Raw genomic sequence first — 19,650 nt, 5'->3', positions numbered from 1 at the left:
TTTCAGTACCATTGTTCCATCTTTAAATTAGCCATAAATATCATTAATGATTTTATTAATTAATAAATCTATTAAATTTGAGGTATATCTAAGCCTCAAATTTAATATTAATCCATATTTGAAATGTTTAGGCAACAACAAAATATGCATAATAAAGAGGATTGTTTTCTTAAAAATAATTATTAGTGGATCATTAGTTTTAAATAACCACAGAAATAGATTTAAAAACAAAATTTTAACCTAGTATAAGTACCATATTATTAAAAAATTAAAATAAATTGGATTTATCCAATTTTTATAGGAAATAGAAAAAAACAAGGCAAAAAATCTATGCCAATTATTTCTCTAATTATTAAAGATATATAACAAAGATAATCATGAAATTATGATGGATTTTATGTTTATCTTATCGCCAAAAATGTATATTAAACTTTGTTTTTTGAAAATTGTATACTTCTTGGAAGTTATATTTGCTGGCCCGAGGGGTCGCCAGGCTTTTTATCAAAACAATATGCTGCTACTATGTTTATTATGTTGAAAATAGAACTAACTTATAAAAAGACTGTAGAATTTTATTTTACTATAGTATTTATACAATATAATAAATGGTCGATTTTATATATTTTGGATTTAAATTTAAAATTGTCAAGGGAATGGTCTCAGTGGTGGTTGAACCATTCCATAACAAAAAATAATACTTAAGATCTTTATTAAACGCCCACGTTTCGGTTGGCATTAAAGCCTTCTTCGGGATATACAGAACAAGATTATCTTTGTAACTTTGCAATGGCGGTATTCAATTGAGATGTTGTTTTTGTTTTTTGTTGTTATACTATTTATGGTGTTCAACTTGTCCAATTACCTTACCATTACGATAAGCTAGTGAATTTGAAGAGAGCGGGTGAGCCCAGTAAGTAAGGTGCTGTGCTACTAGCAAGTATGGTTCTAATCCAGCTCTGGTAGATAATGATTTATTCTGCTATTGTTGCTGTGATTCGACCCAGAGGGTTCAGGAGCCCTCTTGGGCATACCAAGCCTCTTTAAAATGGGTACCCATAATTAGGTGAAAAATTGGTGATTGATTTTAAACATATGTACTTCTTGTATAGTAGTTGTTCGAAAAACAGAAATACTGTTTACAAAATACTGAACCCCTGACCCTTCTTGGGATTTTTATTTTAATTTTATTTAATTTAAAATTAATTATTTTATGTAATACGAAATTAATTTAAAGTACTATTCAACATGTGCTAAATGACCGAATAATTGTAAGTACTAAACTATAAAAAAAACTCTTTATTCAATTTCCAGATAATCTAGGCCTGGATCAGATGGCTGTTTTTCCGGAGGTGAAATCTGATAAGTAAGTAAAATATAAACATAGTTTACTGACTAATGATCCTGGATGAATGAATGTATTCGTGTCGCTTCGTCACTGACCTCACTGTAGAATTGCGCATTGTTAACCGCGACACTATATGAATCACGCAAGCATAATTACGCGATGGTCTGAAGATAAACTCCCTTACCGTAATGGAGTCGATACAGCAGAGACATTCTAAGCGGTCGAAGTCCATTTACGTTCAGTATTTGATATCACTCTAGAGCCACTTGTTCCTTAGATTTAAATATGTATTTTTCGTCTGAATGTATTTTCAATATAATATTACTAATGACGAAGCTTTTAGGTGTCTTTCCTTACGATCATGTCAGGAAAAGAGTTTCCTACCAGTGGTTTACTTACTCCTTAATAATCGTGTTAGTGTGTACTGTTGAAGCTGCCTTCGTAGTATTCGACCCGCCACGCCTAGCTAAGAACTCCCTCCTGCGCAATATCCTCTTCAGGTGCCAGATGCTAGCCATGTACGCCTGTATCGTCATATTCAACGCGTGCATCTTGATCCACCGCAGGAAGATCTCATTGGTGTTTCTGATCCTGGAAAAGCTGAAGAGTGAGACGAGAGGCCAGCCTAGCTTCCTCCTGGTCTTAGGCTACTTCTGCTGGCAGTCCTTGGCCATTACGGTCACCGCCTACAATGATTGGAACGGCAACACCCCTCTCGACGGTACTGTTTCCTTGGCCCTCTGCTACTACTACGGCATGATCTCCATCATCGTGGTGGGCACCGCTCCTTTCGTCGCTCTCGTCCTCTTGGTCAGCACTAAGCTGGAGCACCTGGTCATCGCGCTCAAATCCAAGGTCACGCTCGGCAGTGGTCGCCTCTACAGCTACGTACTACTCTATGACCGAATGGTGTCCCTTCTCACTTCGCTCAACGAAGCGTTCAGTTTGCAGTTACTTCTCATCTCTTTCGTATCCTTCTTCAACTTGACTATTAATATGTTTTTCATCGCAGACTACGTCGTTAATGATGCATCAATTCACAGAGCAAAGATGGTGCCTGTCTATATGGGTTGGATAACAATGTTCTCCTCAATGGTCATTTTCCCAGTATATTCATGTCATCGAACCACAAAACAGGTTTGTACGCTACGATTTTTGAACCTATAGTGGTATCATAATTACGTAATTTTGTAATAAGCAATACATATGCACTACAGGTCAGAAAAGAACAACATAAATAAACAAAACCATATTTATTTATTTTATGCGTTGTTGTTCCTTGCTGACCGCACCCCCCGACAAACTTCTCCAATCATTAATCTACGGTCAACTATCTACACCTCACTCGTAATAAATAATTCAATTTTCAAAAGTAACGTCCGTATCCTTGTAATATGTCGTATTTGAGCTCATATTTTATATTTTTCATGAAATCGACGAAAAAATTGTACCTTTTTTTATATTTAAGATATTACAAAATTTCAAATAAAGAACTGACAATGATTAATATAAAAGAGCAAATACAGATCAAACCAAAAACATATAGATTATTATATTGCAAATTTGTGAATCTATCATCAGAGTTTTCAGATAACAGAACTGATATCCTAAACTTTTCATCAATTGTATTATATGGGATTTAACAAGGATCAACAATTGCAAATACTTTATGTTAAGTACAAAATCTGGTAATGTTTTTTCTCAACCAAATAAAGTGTGATTTTGGTTTTCGCCCCATACTTAATTGTATTCGCTTGCATAATATAAAAAAATATATAAATAAATTTTAGTAATCATTTTACAATCTTGGCCAAGAAACATGACTTTCGAAACAACTAACTTCACTCAGATCATTTAACAACTTCTGAACCCAAGATGCCAAGGCGATCCATGGAATACACTAGTTTATTTTTATATTTTACAAAAGATTTATATTATTTATTTAAAAAATATATTTATTAAGATATGAAAATTTACAGTTTTGTTAATTTTTATAAATATCTATAATTATAATATGTATAAGTAAGTAAATATTTGTAATTGAATTTTATTGTCATTAAATGAATTAATATAATGTTCAAAATTGAAATTTTGCTTCTTTATTTATATTTTAAAGTTTCTAAATTGCTTGGAATATATAATTAATGTAGAGGGAAAACAAATACTTACTTCTGCGCTAACACACCAGTTGGAACAAAGTTTAATGCGATAGGAAAAAAGATTAATTTGTTAAAAAAAAAGATGTATAGTTTATTTGTCTGTCAAGTGTTTAAAATGGATTCAAAAATTTTGTAGTAACATCGCTAAAGGTTAGAGAAACCGCTCAATAGATATATAGACTTTAAATTGTTTGTTGTTCGGATGATAAAATATTTTCAAGCAATACCATTAATGATTTAAAAATTAATTCTTTGAAAAAATGTAACTGAATAAACGTTTCATATTGAGAAAAGTCTCGAATAATAGTTTCTAAAATCCAAAAAATAATAAGTTTGTTTCTGTAAGCGGCAAAGAAGTTATGCGGAAAACGGTGCTGTATCTTATTGTGAAGTAATTTAAAATAAAATTTCTATACCCTTCCTCTATTTGAATAAATTATAAGATTACTTCATTACATAATAATTTCAAAATTAATGATTATTCATAAACTTTTATATCATATTTCCAATTAAATTAATCTCTATCTATAAGAGGTAGGTTATTCTACAATCTTTACAGTTCCGTTCTCTATACCTTGAGGAGTCTTTTTTTTTTCTTTTCGTTTCTCCTTGTTGGAATAAAACTGAAGAAATACAAAGCTGAAGAAATAAGCAGTTACTGCAAAAATCATAATTGGATCAGAGCGATCACTCACAAGAGCTCTCGGAGAACCGACACTAGTTCTACTCTCTTATTATTCATGAGGCTTATTGACAGACTAAAATGAATTAAACGAGGTTTTTGGAAATAGGATTATAAATTCAAAAATATATTATTTGATGAAATAATCATTTTAGAAATACTTATTTCATTACACGTGAGGTAATTTACTTCATGAAATAATACCTTGACAAATAAAATTCAATACAAACGATGGATTTTTTTTTCAAACTTCTTTAGGCCATTCAACAATTTACATCCAAATATTATTACAAATAAAATTTTCCTCTGTCTAATCTAATCTATTAGAGTATTCACAACTCCTGTGACAAGTGTAATTTTCTGATGTTAGATGAAAAATAACATTAGGATGACAACATTTCATTATCCTTCCATTAGTAGGAGAAGTCGTTCTTCTGTGAATTATTGATTACTGCCTTAAATTACTCTTGGTAATGTAACACCATTATTTCGTCAAATAAAAATGTCCTTGTTATTTTTTTATTTCATTTTGATATTAGCTGGTCTAGTAAACTTAATATAGCTAAGAATGACTGTTAACAATTATGATCAGAACGAAAGTGAAATAAATAAAAAGCTATTAAAAAAAGAGTAAAAGTTACATTGAAGTTATGATCATAAAAAAAAAAAAAAAATGATTTTCTATTTTGCTTTATAAGTATGTATGTATAGGTTCATATAAATCTTAATAGCAATAAAATTGAAATTTTATTTTAATAACTAAATAATAAATAATTAAAATTTGACAATGGTCCGATTCTCTGTAGAAAAAGAGAAAATTGATATTTTGTGTTTTCCAAATATTCGCGTTTTTTTGTTGAATAAGAAGCTTAACTAACATAATTAAACTACAATATAACTTAGGTAATTCTAAACAGTATTTTGGTAAAATCGACTAACGTTTATTTATAATTGAGTACAATTTATTCTTTTTAAGACCACTTAAAGGGGCTGAAAAGCGGGGGTTATTCATGAATTGTATTCCTTAATTTAAGAAAATATAACTATCACATTATTTTGACTTAACCAATTCCCGAAAAACGATAAAATGGGTATTTATTTTTATAAATACGCCACGATACAAATTCGCATTGATACGATGCGTTATTCAATTATTATTAATAGGAATTAACGTATTATTAAAAAAATTAAAAATTTTCTTGAACCATGAAACTATGTAATGTTTACTAATTCCTTTCTTCTTATAACAGTCTTTACCTCCGCATCTCCACCGTTTTTTCTTTTTCTCTCCAGCAAACAAACACTACCCTTTTAAAACCATACCCATAAATTAACAGGGAAAGTTATTATGTAAGTTACCACTAGCTTTCTACTTAAGTACCAAAAAATCATATAGACAATATTCCCATTTTTCAGAAAGAGAAAAAAAATTATACTTATGTTTTATTCTTTGCAAATAACGTTGTTATGGAATAAGAAGTGATATCTAACATCAAAGCTTAGTCTAAGATAATTCTCAATTTTAGCAAAGCGAACTTGATAACAGTTTTTTAAAAAAAAATAAATAGACTTTTTTTTTCAAATAAGGAGCTTTCAAACAGCTTATGGTGAAGTGGTTTTATTTGCTGCAATAAAATATTTTCAAAATTATGTTATGATCTCATTTAACACAATATTGGAGGATGGCCATGAAATTAGATCCTTTTCATATATAAAAAACAGTGGAGATGTGGAGATAAAAGCTGCTATAAGAAGAAAGGAATTAGAAAATATAAATGATTTGATAAAAATTAATAGCAATTAGTTATTTTAAAGGCTATTTCAAAGTTTAGCCAATCGAAATTATGTAGCTATATTTTAGCTTTTTTACATAAAAATCCACAAAAAATAAACAGAAATCGAACAAGCTTAGTAACGATCCATGCAATCATGCCTCGTGACACTTAGGTCTTATCTCCTGACGGACCCTCATGGATCGATGGCAATTTCGACTCTTAGTCTTTAGTTGAAAGAAAAACATGGGAACATATGTTGGACGAAAAGTGTTGAAAGTAACGAAACCGTTGAAATTGTTCGCTTTATTTCCCCTATCGCTCGATAACGAGTCGGGCAACCTCCAAGTGTCCATTCCAATGCTAGTTCTTTCTTCCTTAATATGCTGTGCTTACACTGTTACAAACATAATATTGTGCATGATTCACGGAATATTCCCCAATAATATTCTTCAAACGGCGAAAATATACAGCTTTACCAGTATTCTATTAAACTGTGTACCTTTACTGTCCATCTTTGAATTGCTGAACAAATTGGAGAACTTGAACAAGTTGGCCCGTTTCTTGGATATTGCCGAGTCTAAAATACACGAACTAGGAATAAGAGTGGACAACAGCTGCAGCCTGAGGCACCTCCTGATCAACGGCTGCCTCACCGTCGGGGCCTTCTTCGTCAGGCTGAGGAGGAATGACCTGAGGTGCCCTAATGGTTTTCTCACATATCTAATGAAAACTGTCTACAAGCACCTTCTTCTTGGAAACATGGTGGTCCTCGTTCATTGCTACACTTCACTGCTCGCCACCCTAAGGATTATGTTCACTGCCTGTAAGCGAGCTCTGCTGCAATGGAAGATATCTCCCTCCCAAAACATAAAGACTTTGGAAAAACTCGTACATGCACATAATATATTGTCAATCTGTTCTAGGATCATTAACAAAATGCATGGAATGCGGGTGGTCATTATAATACTCACTTCTTTTGTATTTTCCTTATCAGGAGCATACCGCTCTTACGAAATTCTCTCTTTGGCCAGGCAAGGCGCTGGCGTAGCCTACTATGCTCTCTTGGACAAACTCATCTGGGTCACCGTTTGCTTTAACCTATGCTTACAGATTGTTTTAACGAGTAGGAAGTGCTCGAAAGAGGTATTTTGATAATCGGTTCCATTCTTTTTATCAACCTTCATTTCTTATTAATTAATATGTATTCATCCATTCACCATGGGTGTATCATTTGCCAATTTTCAGATTCACTTATATTACGAAATCCCCATGATTTATAACTTCCAAGCGCACATTCATACAGATATATAATATATATTGGTTTTATTACATTTAATTATTAATAATAATTTTAAAAGATTTTGAAGGTATGCAATTCCATTTACTGTTTCAGGCAAAAGAATTCAACACACAATTGTACCAACTGATGATCGATGATACGACAAACGACATATCAAATAACGTAAGTGTTACTGAAAACTTTAAATGAAGGGTTTGCTATAAAATATATTTAGTTCCGTCCTTGGAAAATTCGGACTTCTATACACCCAATATTAAAAAAAACTGGACACATACTTTATGGTGTAAATTACTATCGTAAATACTTTCATTATTTTATTTATTTTTTTAGTTTATGGAAAAAAATGTTTTTTTTTTTTTTTGATATAGGTTTCTAAAACAAATCATTTCTATTGATTATACTTATAAATGATGTAATTGAGAAATTGTTCTTCTTAAAAACGATAATCAAATGATAATGCTTCATTTAGGTGAGATTTTCTGACTAACGATGGGCTCCCACGAAAGTCTAATAGTCCTTCTTGTACTTTAAAGGGTCTTATCATATCCTGCCAAAAATAGAAGGAATTACATTTTAAAATTAAAATTACAAATAAATGACATTGGTTTTGAATTAAATTACTGGAAGGGGAACAGCGAGGTTAAACAGCCACTTAAGTTATGCCACGAATGCTCTATCCGATTCACTTCATTAGAACTTCTGAGCCAGTACATAACTGAAATTCTCAAGTTCCCTAAGTATCCGGACATACAATATTCGCACTGGCAGTAAAGCAACAAATCTACTATTTATCAATATTTGGAGCATATTCCCACAAAAACAAATTTATTCCTCATAATCAATCTTTAAAATAAAAAATATTAAGTGACCATGCTTTTCTCAATTCGCTTAGTGTTTACAATCTGTACCAAAACAATAATTCATTCATTTCACGCCAATAATTTGTGATTTCAAATTGCCTGTCATGTAAGCTAACACAATTATTGATATTTTTTTAATAACAATATTGTTGTTAAATTATTAAATTAAATTTATATATATCAGTGATCAATCCTTGCAGAGACCCAGTTTGAAACATATGAAATGTAAATATTAAATGAATTTATTTTTAAAATACAAAAGGTCCTTTCCATTTTACCTTGAGCTATACCACTATAGGCATAGTATACAGGGATGAAGCTGTTATGAAATAAATACAAATAAAGAGAGATAATACTTGATGTACAAAGAAAATCCTTCTCAAGTTCTTCCAGTCTTGTATCAGTATTTGTTCTGCTTTTAACGTATGGTTTGCTACTAAATCTTCTACATTCCAACATTCTACATTCATATACCGACAAAACTTCACTGCACTAAGATGACATAATTTCTTCAATTGGTGTCGATATTCACTTAAAAGTTACATTTCGAACCTTTACAGACTCAAGCAAGTGCTTAATATAAGTATATTGACACAGAAAGAGATATTGTCTCCTCGATAGCACACAAAATACTGACCTGCCTCACTCGAAAATAGGAGTCATTTTATTGATTTAGTTCTTTTGTTTTCTTTGCAGAAGAAACTACGCCTCCACATCGCAATGAAGAGGGAAGTTGTCTTCACAGCTTGTGGATTTTTCACTTTGGATTACACCTTGGTTCATTCAGTCAGTAGAATTATAAGTGTATATATATATATAGAGAGAGAGAGAAATACTTTATTTATCTATGCTGCCTAAATACATCAGGTTGCTATATTATGAGGTAAAATATTATGAGATCTTGTGTTTGATTATCTAGAGGTGACCAACCTATTCTAACCATAGTGAAGGATCAAGTTGTTAATTTTGCGAAACCACCACAAAATGAAAAAAGTCAACCCCCCGTACGGATTCGAAGAGGTGCCGCCCTCAGTTCTCAGGAAACAAAGACCCTGATCAACGGACGGCCCCGCACTCCTGTCTGCCTTTCATGGTTGGTTGAGTAGATGCGTCCTGATTGTTAGCTTCGAGGCGCATCTTAACCACCTTGTCTCCGTAATATGAGATATTGTCTGAACACTGCAAGCAGTTCAATTGATACACATATATTTAATATATTGATATTGATATATATTTGGTTGATATGAACTCTAGCGTCTTGACCACTGAGTCTCGTAAATATTGAGTTTTCATCAGGCTTAAAAAAGGAAATAAAACGAAAATTCAATACTCTTATTTTATTTAAATAATTAAATTGTTAATTATATTCATCAATTTATTATTTAGTTTACGTTAAAAATTATAAGTATAGTTTTTTATTAACAAAATTTTATATTCATAAGAAATTATGAATGGAACATACCATTAAATTTAACATATGTACTCAGCAGTGTTGGTGGTACTAGTAAGTGTATCATCAACTCACTTGTATTTTTATTTATATTTATATTTTCCTGACTGATTATTGTTGGAAGGGAAATTTCCTCTTCCATCCGTGATTCTTCTATTACAGTTATTTATTTCACAATATTATGTTAAGGATAATAAGATATTTTAGTAATCATTCCTTCAAATTATTGTACTCCTGATACGATTCATTAAAAGTCAATTCTATAGATCAATGCTGATTTGGTTCCTCTTATTGCATCCCGTGAGACAAGATAATCATTGACACTGTATCGTACGTCTTCCGCATTATTGATATTCCCTATATCAATATTGTCCATGTTGTCTATTCCATATACAAATTTTGATAGAAATCAACATCCCTAAGGAGGAGCTGAAATGCGATCTGCTGTGTACCGGGCTTCGGGTATTCTAAGGCCGACCAAGGGTTTCCCGTTCCTTCATACATTCTGTATTTATGTTTATATTCTATGTATTTATATTTAAAAATCTGAAGTGAAAGTTTACAAAATAAAAATATATACAAAAGTACAAGATGCAATGAAAAAAGAATTACATGAAAAGATTAAAAATAAGTAATAAAGTATAGAAATGAGTGAAAAATTTGTGATAGAATGTTAAAAATATAGGTGATGGTAATGATAAGTGAAATAACTTAATAGAAACATGTGAAGTAAAAGTTTAAAACAAAGTAAATGTGAAAGTTAATAAAACATAGATGAATAAATATGAGTGAATGTAGCGATATATAATGTAAGTGATAGATAACAAACAGGTGAAAAACAAAAGTACAATAGAAAAATTTGGTGATGATAATAAAATGAGCGTAAAATTATTTAGTCTTAATTAAGTTTAGTATATGGCTGTAGGTATGTGAGATACATTTTTTATTGATTTTAAGGGATTCAAGATGTATATAAATGGATTCTGAGATGAGTCTCTTTTGGTAATTTGGAACAGTGGCTAAAATAGTGGTATGGTCAAAATCAAAAGCGTGATTAAGTGTAAGGGCATGTTCTGAATGTTTGGAAGCGGATGAGTTGTGGGAAGTTATAGATAATTTGTGTTGAGAGATACGTGATCTGAGATGGTTCTTAGTAGAGTTCCTTCCCACTTCTCCTCGACTCTTCCCTCTCCTTTCTCGACCTCCTTATTATGAAGAATAATGATGGCTCCTTGTACACAGACTGGTATAACAAATCCACTTACTCCGGTAGGCTACTAAACTATTTTTCCCAGCAACCACACTATCAAAAAATTAAATTGCCAAAAAACTCAGACACCGTTGCCTTTCCTTATCCGATCCCCAACACCACAACATAAATATTCACCATATTAAGACTATCTTGGTTTCAAATGATTTTCCACTTCACATCATAAACAAACTTTTAAACTCTTACATCAACCGTACTACGCCTATTTCTTCTTCTCCAAACTCTCTACATCTACCAACCACTCTCGCAATTTATAGATCCCTTCCATATGCCCCCTCTCTCACTGACAACATACAGAAATTCTTAAAATCAACCATTCCTCCACTACGCCTTGAACTCAAGTATCAAAATAAACTATCTTACTTTTATACTAATACTAAGGACCCTATTCCTCTCCAATGCCGCTCTAAAGTTGTTTACCGGATTCCTTGTTCCTTCCCCAACTGTAATGCTTCATATGTAGGCGAAACTAAGAACCATCTCAGATCACGTATTTCTCAACACAGATTATCTATAACTTCCCACAACTCAGCCGCTTCCAAACTTTCAGAACATGCCATTACTCTTAATCACGCTTTTGATTTTGACCATACCACTATTTTACCCACGGTTCCAAATTACCAAAACAGACTCATCTCAGAATCCATTTATAAATACCTTGAACCGGTTCCAATTAACCACAAAATCGATAAAAACTGTATCTCACATACCTACAGCCATATACTAAACTTAATTAAGACTAAATAATTGTACGCTCATTTTATTAACATCACCAAATTTTTCTATTATACTTTTGTTTTTCACCTGTTTGTTATCTCTCTTTCACTTATATTATCTACCGCTACATTTACTTATAATTATTTATCTATGTTTTATCAACTTTCACATTTACTTCGTTTTCGTTTTTGTTTTTTGTAAACTTTTACTTCACATGTTACTATTAACTTATTTCACTTATCATTATCATCACCTATATTGTTAACATTCTATCACAAATTTTTCACTCATTTCTATATTTTTATTATATTTTATTTTTTATTATTTATTTTTATTTTTTCTATTTTTTTATTTTTAATCTTTTCATGTACTTCTTTTTTCATTTTATTTTGTACTTTATATATATTTTTATTTTGTAAACTTTCACTTCAGATTTTTAAATTACCTTATTTCACTTTAAATTGTTCATGTTACTCCTGTTATCTTTACTATTACTATTATCAGTGTAGATAAATTATTATTTTCACGATATATAAAAAACTACATTTGTTATCATTGTCCAATTATTTTTCTTATTTACCTATATATTTTTTTATTTATTTATTTAATTATTATTATGATAATTTTTATTTATTTATTTTTAAAATATTCTATGTTTACTTTTACTTGTTATTAGTTACTACTTTTACAATCATTGTTATTATATCCTATATTGTATTCACTACCCTAACTATATTTTCTTCAGTATACACTCGGCCACCTCCCCTCCACTCCTACACGCTTCCGATTTATTGTCACCTTCTGTTTAACCTTACGCTTTGAACAGGTACGTGGTCCTGATTTGTTCTTTGCTCATTTATTGTCATTTAATATCATTATTATTGTTTTTATTTATATTTATTCTTTCAAGACGTTTATTTAATTTTTACTTTCTTCTTCATTTGTTTTTGTTTTATATACGTCTCCTGTACATTTTTAACTGCATATTTTACGTATTTTTTAAAATTTTTATTCTTACTATTGTTACTTATTTTTTTATTCTTATCATTGTTTATTCAGGTTTATTTTGTATTAATGTTATTTTATGTCTTTCTTCCTTTTATTTATATGTAATTTCTTATCACTTTATTTTTACATAATATATAGCCTAGCTCAAATTACCTTATTGTTGTAATGTTCTCAGTTTTTTTCTATCTGTTTAGCCCTGATGAAGCCTTTCAAAGTGGGGCGAAACCTCGAACATTAAATAGTTATAAACTATTTGTTCTTTTTTTGACCGCAACCCTGATCATCTTCTTATATTTGTTTTACGGTCAACAATATATATATAGTTTTTAGTTGTTGGTTGGTTGGGGCTTTTGGGCGTAAAACCCTGAGGTCATCATCAACGCCCACGATTCTCACTTTATAATTCTATTTCAAGATTTGATATTCTTTAATTGCTAAATAAGTTTGATTAATTAATTATTTTAGATTTTTTAAATACATATGACAAACTTTCGGGTTTAGATCTTATTCAAAAGATTATTCCTTTTTAAGAAAATTAAAACCATTTCTATGTTTTTTGGTCATCATTCATGACATCCGAAACACTCGGTCCCACTCCCAATCTACGTAAGTTCATGTAATAGAAATGACATTCTTCAAATATGTGACTGACTGTAAGTACACGGTTACAGTATTGACATTTTGGCGGTGGCTGCTTATTGATCAGGTATGCATAAGTTAAATTCGTATGACCTATTCTCATTCTGGCTATAGTTACCTCCTCCCTGCGATTGGAACGGTTTTATGTGGTCCATGGTTTAATCGTTTTTTAACAGTTTTTAATTTGCTTGGCGGGCTTTCATTCCACATGGCTTGCCAACTAGCTAATATTTCATTTTTCGTCGGGAGACTTACTTCTTGAGGTGTCAGAATGACCGCGCCCCAACCCGGAAGGGCAAATGCTTGTTTGGCTGCAACGTCCGCCAGTTCATTTCCAGCGATCCCCACATGACCCGGCACCTATATAAAGAAAACAGTTTTTCCCAAGTTTTCTAGCATATTGGTGTAATTGTGTATTTTTATGATTGCCGAGTGTTTCGGGTAAATGTTCTTCGTGGCTTTTAATGAGCTTAAAGAGTCGGTAATGATAACAATGTTAGTATGCGTCACTGTCATAGAGAAGTGGAGTACTGAGGCTATTGCATGTAATTCAGCTGTATATACACTGTATAATTTATGTAGTTTTATTTTATGGGTTGAGTTATGTGTGATGAAAGAGGATGCTATAGATTCGTTAGATTTTGATCCGTCCGTATATATCAAAAAAGGATTTGGAATATTTTGACAAAGACGTGAGAACCTAGTTCTATATTCAGTATGTGATGTACTACCTTTGGGCAATCGGGATAATTGTAGCATTGTATTTGGTAGCCTGTGTATCCATGGAGGATTGAGGACTTCCGGGATGGAAAGAGGTATTTCTTTAAAGAATTCAATAGCAGTGTGTGTTATTTCTGCCAACGGGAGTGTTGAATTTATTTTGTTTCTAAAAAAATTTGAATATTTTGGTTTGAAGATGTATTTATGTGTAGGATGGTCCTTTTGAGGGTATAATTTTGAAATGTAGTTTAAAATGTAAATTTTTCCTTCTGAATAATAGAGGAGGTAGTCCAGCTTCAGAACACAGACTAAGAATGGGGCTTGTTCGAAATGCACCAGTTGCCATACGTATGATGAACCACATCCAGTCTGGCGAGAATCCGGTGTCGGGCAGAGCCGTAAATAAAACATCCATAGTCTAGTTTCGAACATACTAGGGTCCGGTATAATTTGATCAGTGTGTGTCTGTCAGAGCCCCAAGAGGTGCCGCTAAGCAAGCGTAATATATTTAGTTTTTTTATTGTATTGGATTATAGTGTCGAAATGTGCGCTTCCCAATTTAGCTCCGATCAAATTTCACTACCAGAAATCTGTGGTTATTTGTGTAGGGTATCAAAGATTCACCTAAATAGAGTTCAGAAGATGGTGGGGTTATTCTTTTTCGGGTGAAATGCAGGAATTTGGTTTTCTCAGGTGAGAACTCAAGAACGATTGAAAGTGACCAGTTATTGATTCTATTGATTGCTTCCTGTAATTTATGTTTGATAGTAGTTATAGTAGTATTTGCTGATCGACAAATAATGGCTAGATCGTCCGCAAATAGCAGCGGTTTAACACCCCTTGGCATGTTAAATCCCAAATCGTTAATTGCTAGGCAGAATAGAGTTGGGCTGAGAACACATCCTTGCGGGACTCCGCTAATCGCGTTCATCGGAAAATTCGCATCCTATTTGTACTCAGAAGAGGCGATATGAAAGAAATTGTTTTATGTATTATTATGTACCTTTGCCCTTTGATTTCGAAAGCTGATAATTTTTTGAGGATTATATTATGTTTGATACTGTCATATGCTTTTTTAAGATCGAAAAATATCGCGATTGAATGTTGAGCGTTAATAAATGAATATTGGGTTTCAGCCTCCAAAGCAACCAGATGGTCTAGTGTGGATCAACCTTTGCGGAATCCAGATTGAAAAGATTGTAAGAAATTATTGCTCTCTATTATCCACATTAATCTTTTATTGACCATACGTTCCATTATTTTACTGACGCAGCTTGTGAGGAATATGGGTCAGTAGCTGGCTGTCATCCGCTTGTCCTTTCCATTTTTTTAAAATTTGGATTATTATTGATTCTCGCCAGGTATTTGGGAATTTCCCAGTGAACCAGACATGATTGTAGCATGTTATTTGGGAGTTTTTTTATCATGTCATAGTGGATTTGATCAGGTCTGGGTGTAGTACCTTTGACGGTATTTAAGATATGTTTTAGTTCTCATAGGGAAAAAGGGACGTTATAATGTGCGACCGCTTCATTATCTGTCCTTTCGGAACCAATTGCTTTGTCATAATTACTATTTTTAGTAGAATAATATATTTCGGAGAAATAGTTGGCAAACGTTACAGTTCCATTATAATAATGACATAAAAATAAAATAAAGGAGAAAGAAAAAAAAGTTACTTTACCTGAATAACTAGAAAAATTATTTTTGAAATTAATGAATTAGATATTAATAGTGATTAAAAATAGGTTTAGTTCAGAATATTTTAGACAAATAAAGATTAAAAAATAAATAAATAAATGATACAATAATAATAAAAAGTATATAGAAATTTTGTTAGAAATATGTAATCAGTTTTAAAATAGAAAAATGTGAAAGTAAATATCGACTTTACTTTACTTATTAATCGTGTTCCATTTTTTCTTGGCTCTGTATTCGCGCTTTACTTCTTGTTCTTCTTTCTTTAACTTTCATCCATTCTCCTTGTGACTTATCTTTACTATCTTAGGGAACAGAGATTTCATTTGTGGTGGATATTTCAGAAGAAGTAGACTTCGGAAAATCTAGAGGAGGTTCAGCCTCCTCTCTTTTGTCCTGTTTTCGGGTGAAAGACCGTGATTTTTCAAGCGTTGATGGGATATTGGAAACAGAGGGAGAATGAGAGGGTAAAGGGGGAGTAATGGAAGAAGAAAAGGGGAGAGAGGGAATAATATGTGAAGGAGGGGAGGGAATAATGGGGGAGGTTGGGTTATGGTGGGGGGTTCACAGACCACAGTTGGAGTGCGTCGATTGGCCTCTGAGGACTTCTTAATAATAAGATTACTTTTGCCTTGTTCTCCCGTTTATACGCTAATACTAACAGTTTTTTTATTTTTAACTATATCAGAAAAAGTTAATTGTGTGGGTGATGGGCATATTAATTCATATTTTTCTTAGTTGCTATATAGGTATTTTTTTCGGTCTCCTGTATAGTCTTAATTTCTTTTTCCTTAATAAAAGTTGGACAAATTTTTTAAAAAGACTCGTGCTCACCGGGCCAATTTACACATTTTAAAGGTTTTTCGCACTATATTCATTCATGTCTATTTTCCACGCATAAACGACAAAGTGGATTGCTTTTACATGTCGCTTTTGTGTGTCCAAATCGCATACAGACAGTATACCTAATCGGGTTTCTAATATATTGTTTTATGGTAATATTATAAAATCATATTTTAATTTCGCGCGGAATAGTGGGGTTATTAAACATTAGAAGGTAATTATTACTATTATGTTTTTCGTTATTATTAAAATATGTCATTCTTTTAACATCTTCTATATTTTGTGATTTTAATTCTTCTTTAATTTCCTCTAACGTACAAAAATTTAAGTCGGGACACCATGACCCCTTGGCTCTGGTGTAATTTACTATGCAGCTCTTACTTTAATCTGGACTTTATTTAACATCGTTTCACATTTTAGTAGTTTTTCCGATTGTGTATTTGTAAAAACTTCGATTAGGAGGGTTCCATATTTTAATTTTTTGGCAAATTTTACTTCCCCGATCAAATTATTTATGCTTTTATAAATAAAGAACGGTGAGATTTTTTTGAAATCTAACGAATTTCCCTCTTCACCCTTTTCGTCTCTTTTTATTATAAGAAATTTTATGCATTTTTTTGTATGTCATTTGTTTTAGTATTATTTGTTTTAAATTTTGCCTTTTTTCGTTTTAAGGGGGAGACTCAGACATACCGTCTGATTTTATATTTTATAATTTAAATAAAAAAAAAAATATTAACAATAGAAAATTATATCTATCAACTTAAAGAAAAAACTAAAGAAAGAGATATACTTTGTAGAAAAAGAAATAAAATAAAATGAATAAATGAAAGTGAAAACTTATTCTTGTAGACAGAAGTACTTAATCCTTTGGAGCTCGATCCGCTAAATGCGTCCTTACAAAATAAAGTATAAACACTGACTGGGGAGTTTTTCGTTAAATTTTAGTCCCAGGATCTCGTCTATTAAGCATTTATATAAAATAAAAAAATATAATATCTCAATCTGTCCTTAGAATGGATTACTGCTCCAGTAAAAGAACAAATGTCCAAAACATACGTAGTTCTCTTTTACTATTATAATTTCTATTGGGACTAGGGAAAAAAAAAATAAAAAAGCCGTATGCACTAGGCTTATAAATAAGGGTCTTAAAGAACTCCATATGGATCACAGAAGAACATTAAGCCACAGCCTATGCTCGAGACAGTTTCGGTACAAAGCCGATTCTGATTTCTAAATGGTTCTTTGTTTCTGTCACCCTTGGTATGATCTCTCGCCTCTACCTGTTATCGCTTCGTGAGCTCCGGCGGCTAACTACCCTCCGGGCTTACATACCTCCTTCGCCTCTGTCGAAATAGTACCCGGCAGGACGAAGGCACTATGCTAGGAGCATGACCCTGGAGGCTAGTTACCCTCCAGGTCTGCAACCCTCCCTCGTGTTTATCGGAATAGTACTCGGTAGGACGAGATTACCATCCTCCGAGAAATAACGTGTGTCACTCGTTAGTCTCATCCTATCTAGTCATCTTCCTTGTCAACTACCTTCCTTTGTTTACTGAACACGCATTGCCGAGGCCTTCTGAACAAGCAGAATAGTCGAGAGAATAGCCCACCTCGACATTTGCATCAAATGGTTATCTGTATATTATTTTTATATGAATTATATTATGTTTGTTATATTTTTCCTGCTTACACTACAATGAAAAAATAATACAATCTGAACATTGGAACACATGTTAATTACAGTTATACAATTTTAGCAACGAGTAGTATAATTAAGTAAACAGTTGAATAATTTATAAAAGGTGGTTGGTCCGCCGTTAAGCTTTTTTAGTTTTTTATAATTAAAAACATGGGTTTGATTAAACTGTGAATTTTGCTGAAAAGTAAGTAACCATAAGGAAAAGAGACAAAAACAAGTGTAAGTGTAGTCCTGAAGATACCCTTTTAATATTTTTTTAAATTAAAAAAAAATAGATAAATCGATTTTACGTTTTCTTTTTTAGATGATAGCAGCGGCTACAACTTACCTCGTTATCTTGATCCAGTTCGGGCAACATCAGTCCACTGCTCCTGAACTTCCTGCTAACCCACCTGATTTCAGTAATACTACTGCCTTACCACTGTCTACTTCCACCATTTGACCACTGTCATTATACCATATGGCTGTAAATACGAGTGTTATTATGTAAATGTGTTTGTGTGTGTGTATAATAAAATCGTAATGTATCCTAATGCATTCAATTTCGATCCATCATTTTAACACGGTGGTTCCCAACCGGTGGTCTGCGGAAACTACGGCATGATTTTATGAGATTTTATTGTTCACATTACTTAAGACTTGAATGTTTATTGATAAGTTTTATAATAAAATTCAAAAAGAACCTTTAAACATCCTAACTTTCAACTGTTTTCCGGTAGAACAAAGCGTCTCTTTTGCCCCAAGTCAGGAGTTGAAGTGGTCCGCAGATTTCTACGGGTTGGAAGCCACCACATACTCAAATATCCTATGTAGTAATTTTTAATAAAATGATTATTTTTCTTAAGTGGTGTTATTTATTGTCTATAATTTTCTGATAAATTATTGGTTCATTATCCAATTCTAAGTTCAATAACATTTTTTATACATATTGTCAAGAACTTCGCTAACGAAAAGCATATGCCAAGTCGCTATGATCTTACCAATTTAAAAAATTTTCTTAGGTATTGATTTTTTATTTGGAGCCTCTTATTTAATTTTCTGAAATGCGCATTTCCTGTACTATATATTTATCTATATTTCACGGTTGATAATTTGTCGTTTGAGAATAAAAGCTAACATTGTTGGGTCCTTATATAGGTTTTGAGGGGGAGGGGGGAGAGAGAGGAGGGCTAATGAATGAAAATCAAATCGAATTTGTGACCTCTTGCCTGTGAATCGATTTATCTTAACATTTCAGATTTCAAGCATATTGGGGTTCCTATTTATGTTTTCGGGAGTACTGAAAATAAAATTAATATCGATTTTATGATCGCGCTCTTGTAAATCAATTTATTTTATTTGTTTGGATTTCTAACATGTCCCTATTTAAGTTTTCGGGGGTGCTGAAAATAAAAATAATATCGATTTTATGGTCGCGCTCTTGTGAATCAATTTATTTAATTTTTTATTTCTAACATAGATGTGTATCTTTATATTTGTTTC

At 32.1% G+C, this 19,650-nt stretch overlaps 1 protein-coding gene across 1 annotated transcript; it reads left to right on the top strand.

Moving 5' to 3' along the window:
* Positions 1–1,549: 1,549 nt before the first annotated feature.
* LOC106682762 (putative gustatory receptor 22c) lies at positions 1,550–18,971 on the top strand. The gene is made up of 4 exons (XM_014423800.3): positions 1,550–2,482; positions 7,355–7,423; positions 8,818–8,907; positions 18,473–18,971. Exons 1-4 carry the CDS (start codon positions 1,631–1,633, stop codon positions 18,608–18,610), a joined length of 1,149 nt encoding a protein of 382 aa, XP_014279286.3. The 5' UTR covers positions 1,550–1,630; the 3' UTR covers positions 18,611–18,971.
* Positions 18,972–19,650: the final 679 nt, after the last annotated feature.

Source organism: Halyomorpha halys, unplaced genomic scaffold, assembly GCF_000696795.3.
Source record: "Halyomorpha halys isolate HHAL.00 unplaced genomic scaffold, Hhal_1.1 Scaffold441.1, whole genome shotgun sequence".
NCBI classification, from domain to species: domain Eukaryota; kingdom Metazoa; phylum Arthropoda; class Insecta; order Hemiptera; family Pentatomidae; genus Halyomorpha; species Halyomorpha halys.
This window is presented reverse-complemented; position numbering and strand designations above follow the sequence as displayed.

Excerpts from the sequence above, each read along its gene's own strand:
- LOC106682762 (XM_014423800.3), top strand. The coding sequence starts at position 1,631 with ATGTATTTTTCGTCTGAATGTATTTTCAATATAATATTACTAATGACG. Across the intron at positions 2,483-7,354 it reads GTCATCGAACCACAAAACAG|GCAAAAGAATTCAACACACA; the intron begins GTTTGTACGCTA and ends TTACTGTTTCAG. Across the intron at positions 7,424-8,817 it reads CAAACGACATATCAAATAAC|AAGAAACTACGCCTCCACAT; the intron begins GTAAGTGTTACT and ends TTTTCTTTGCAG.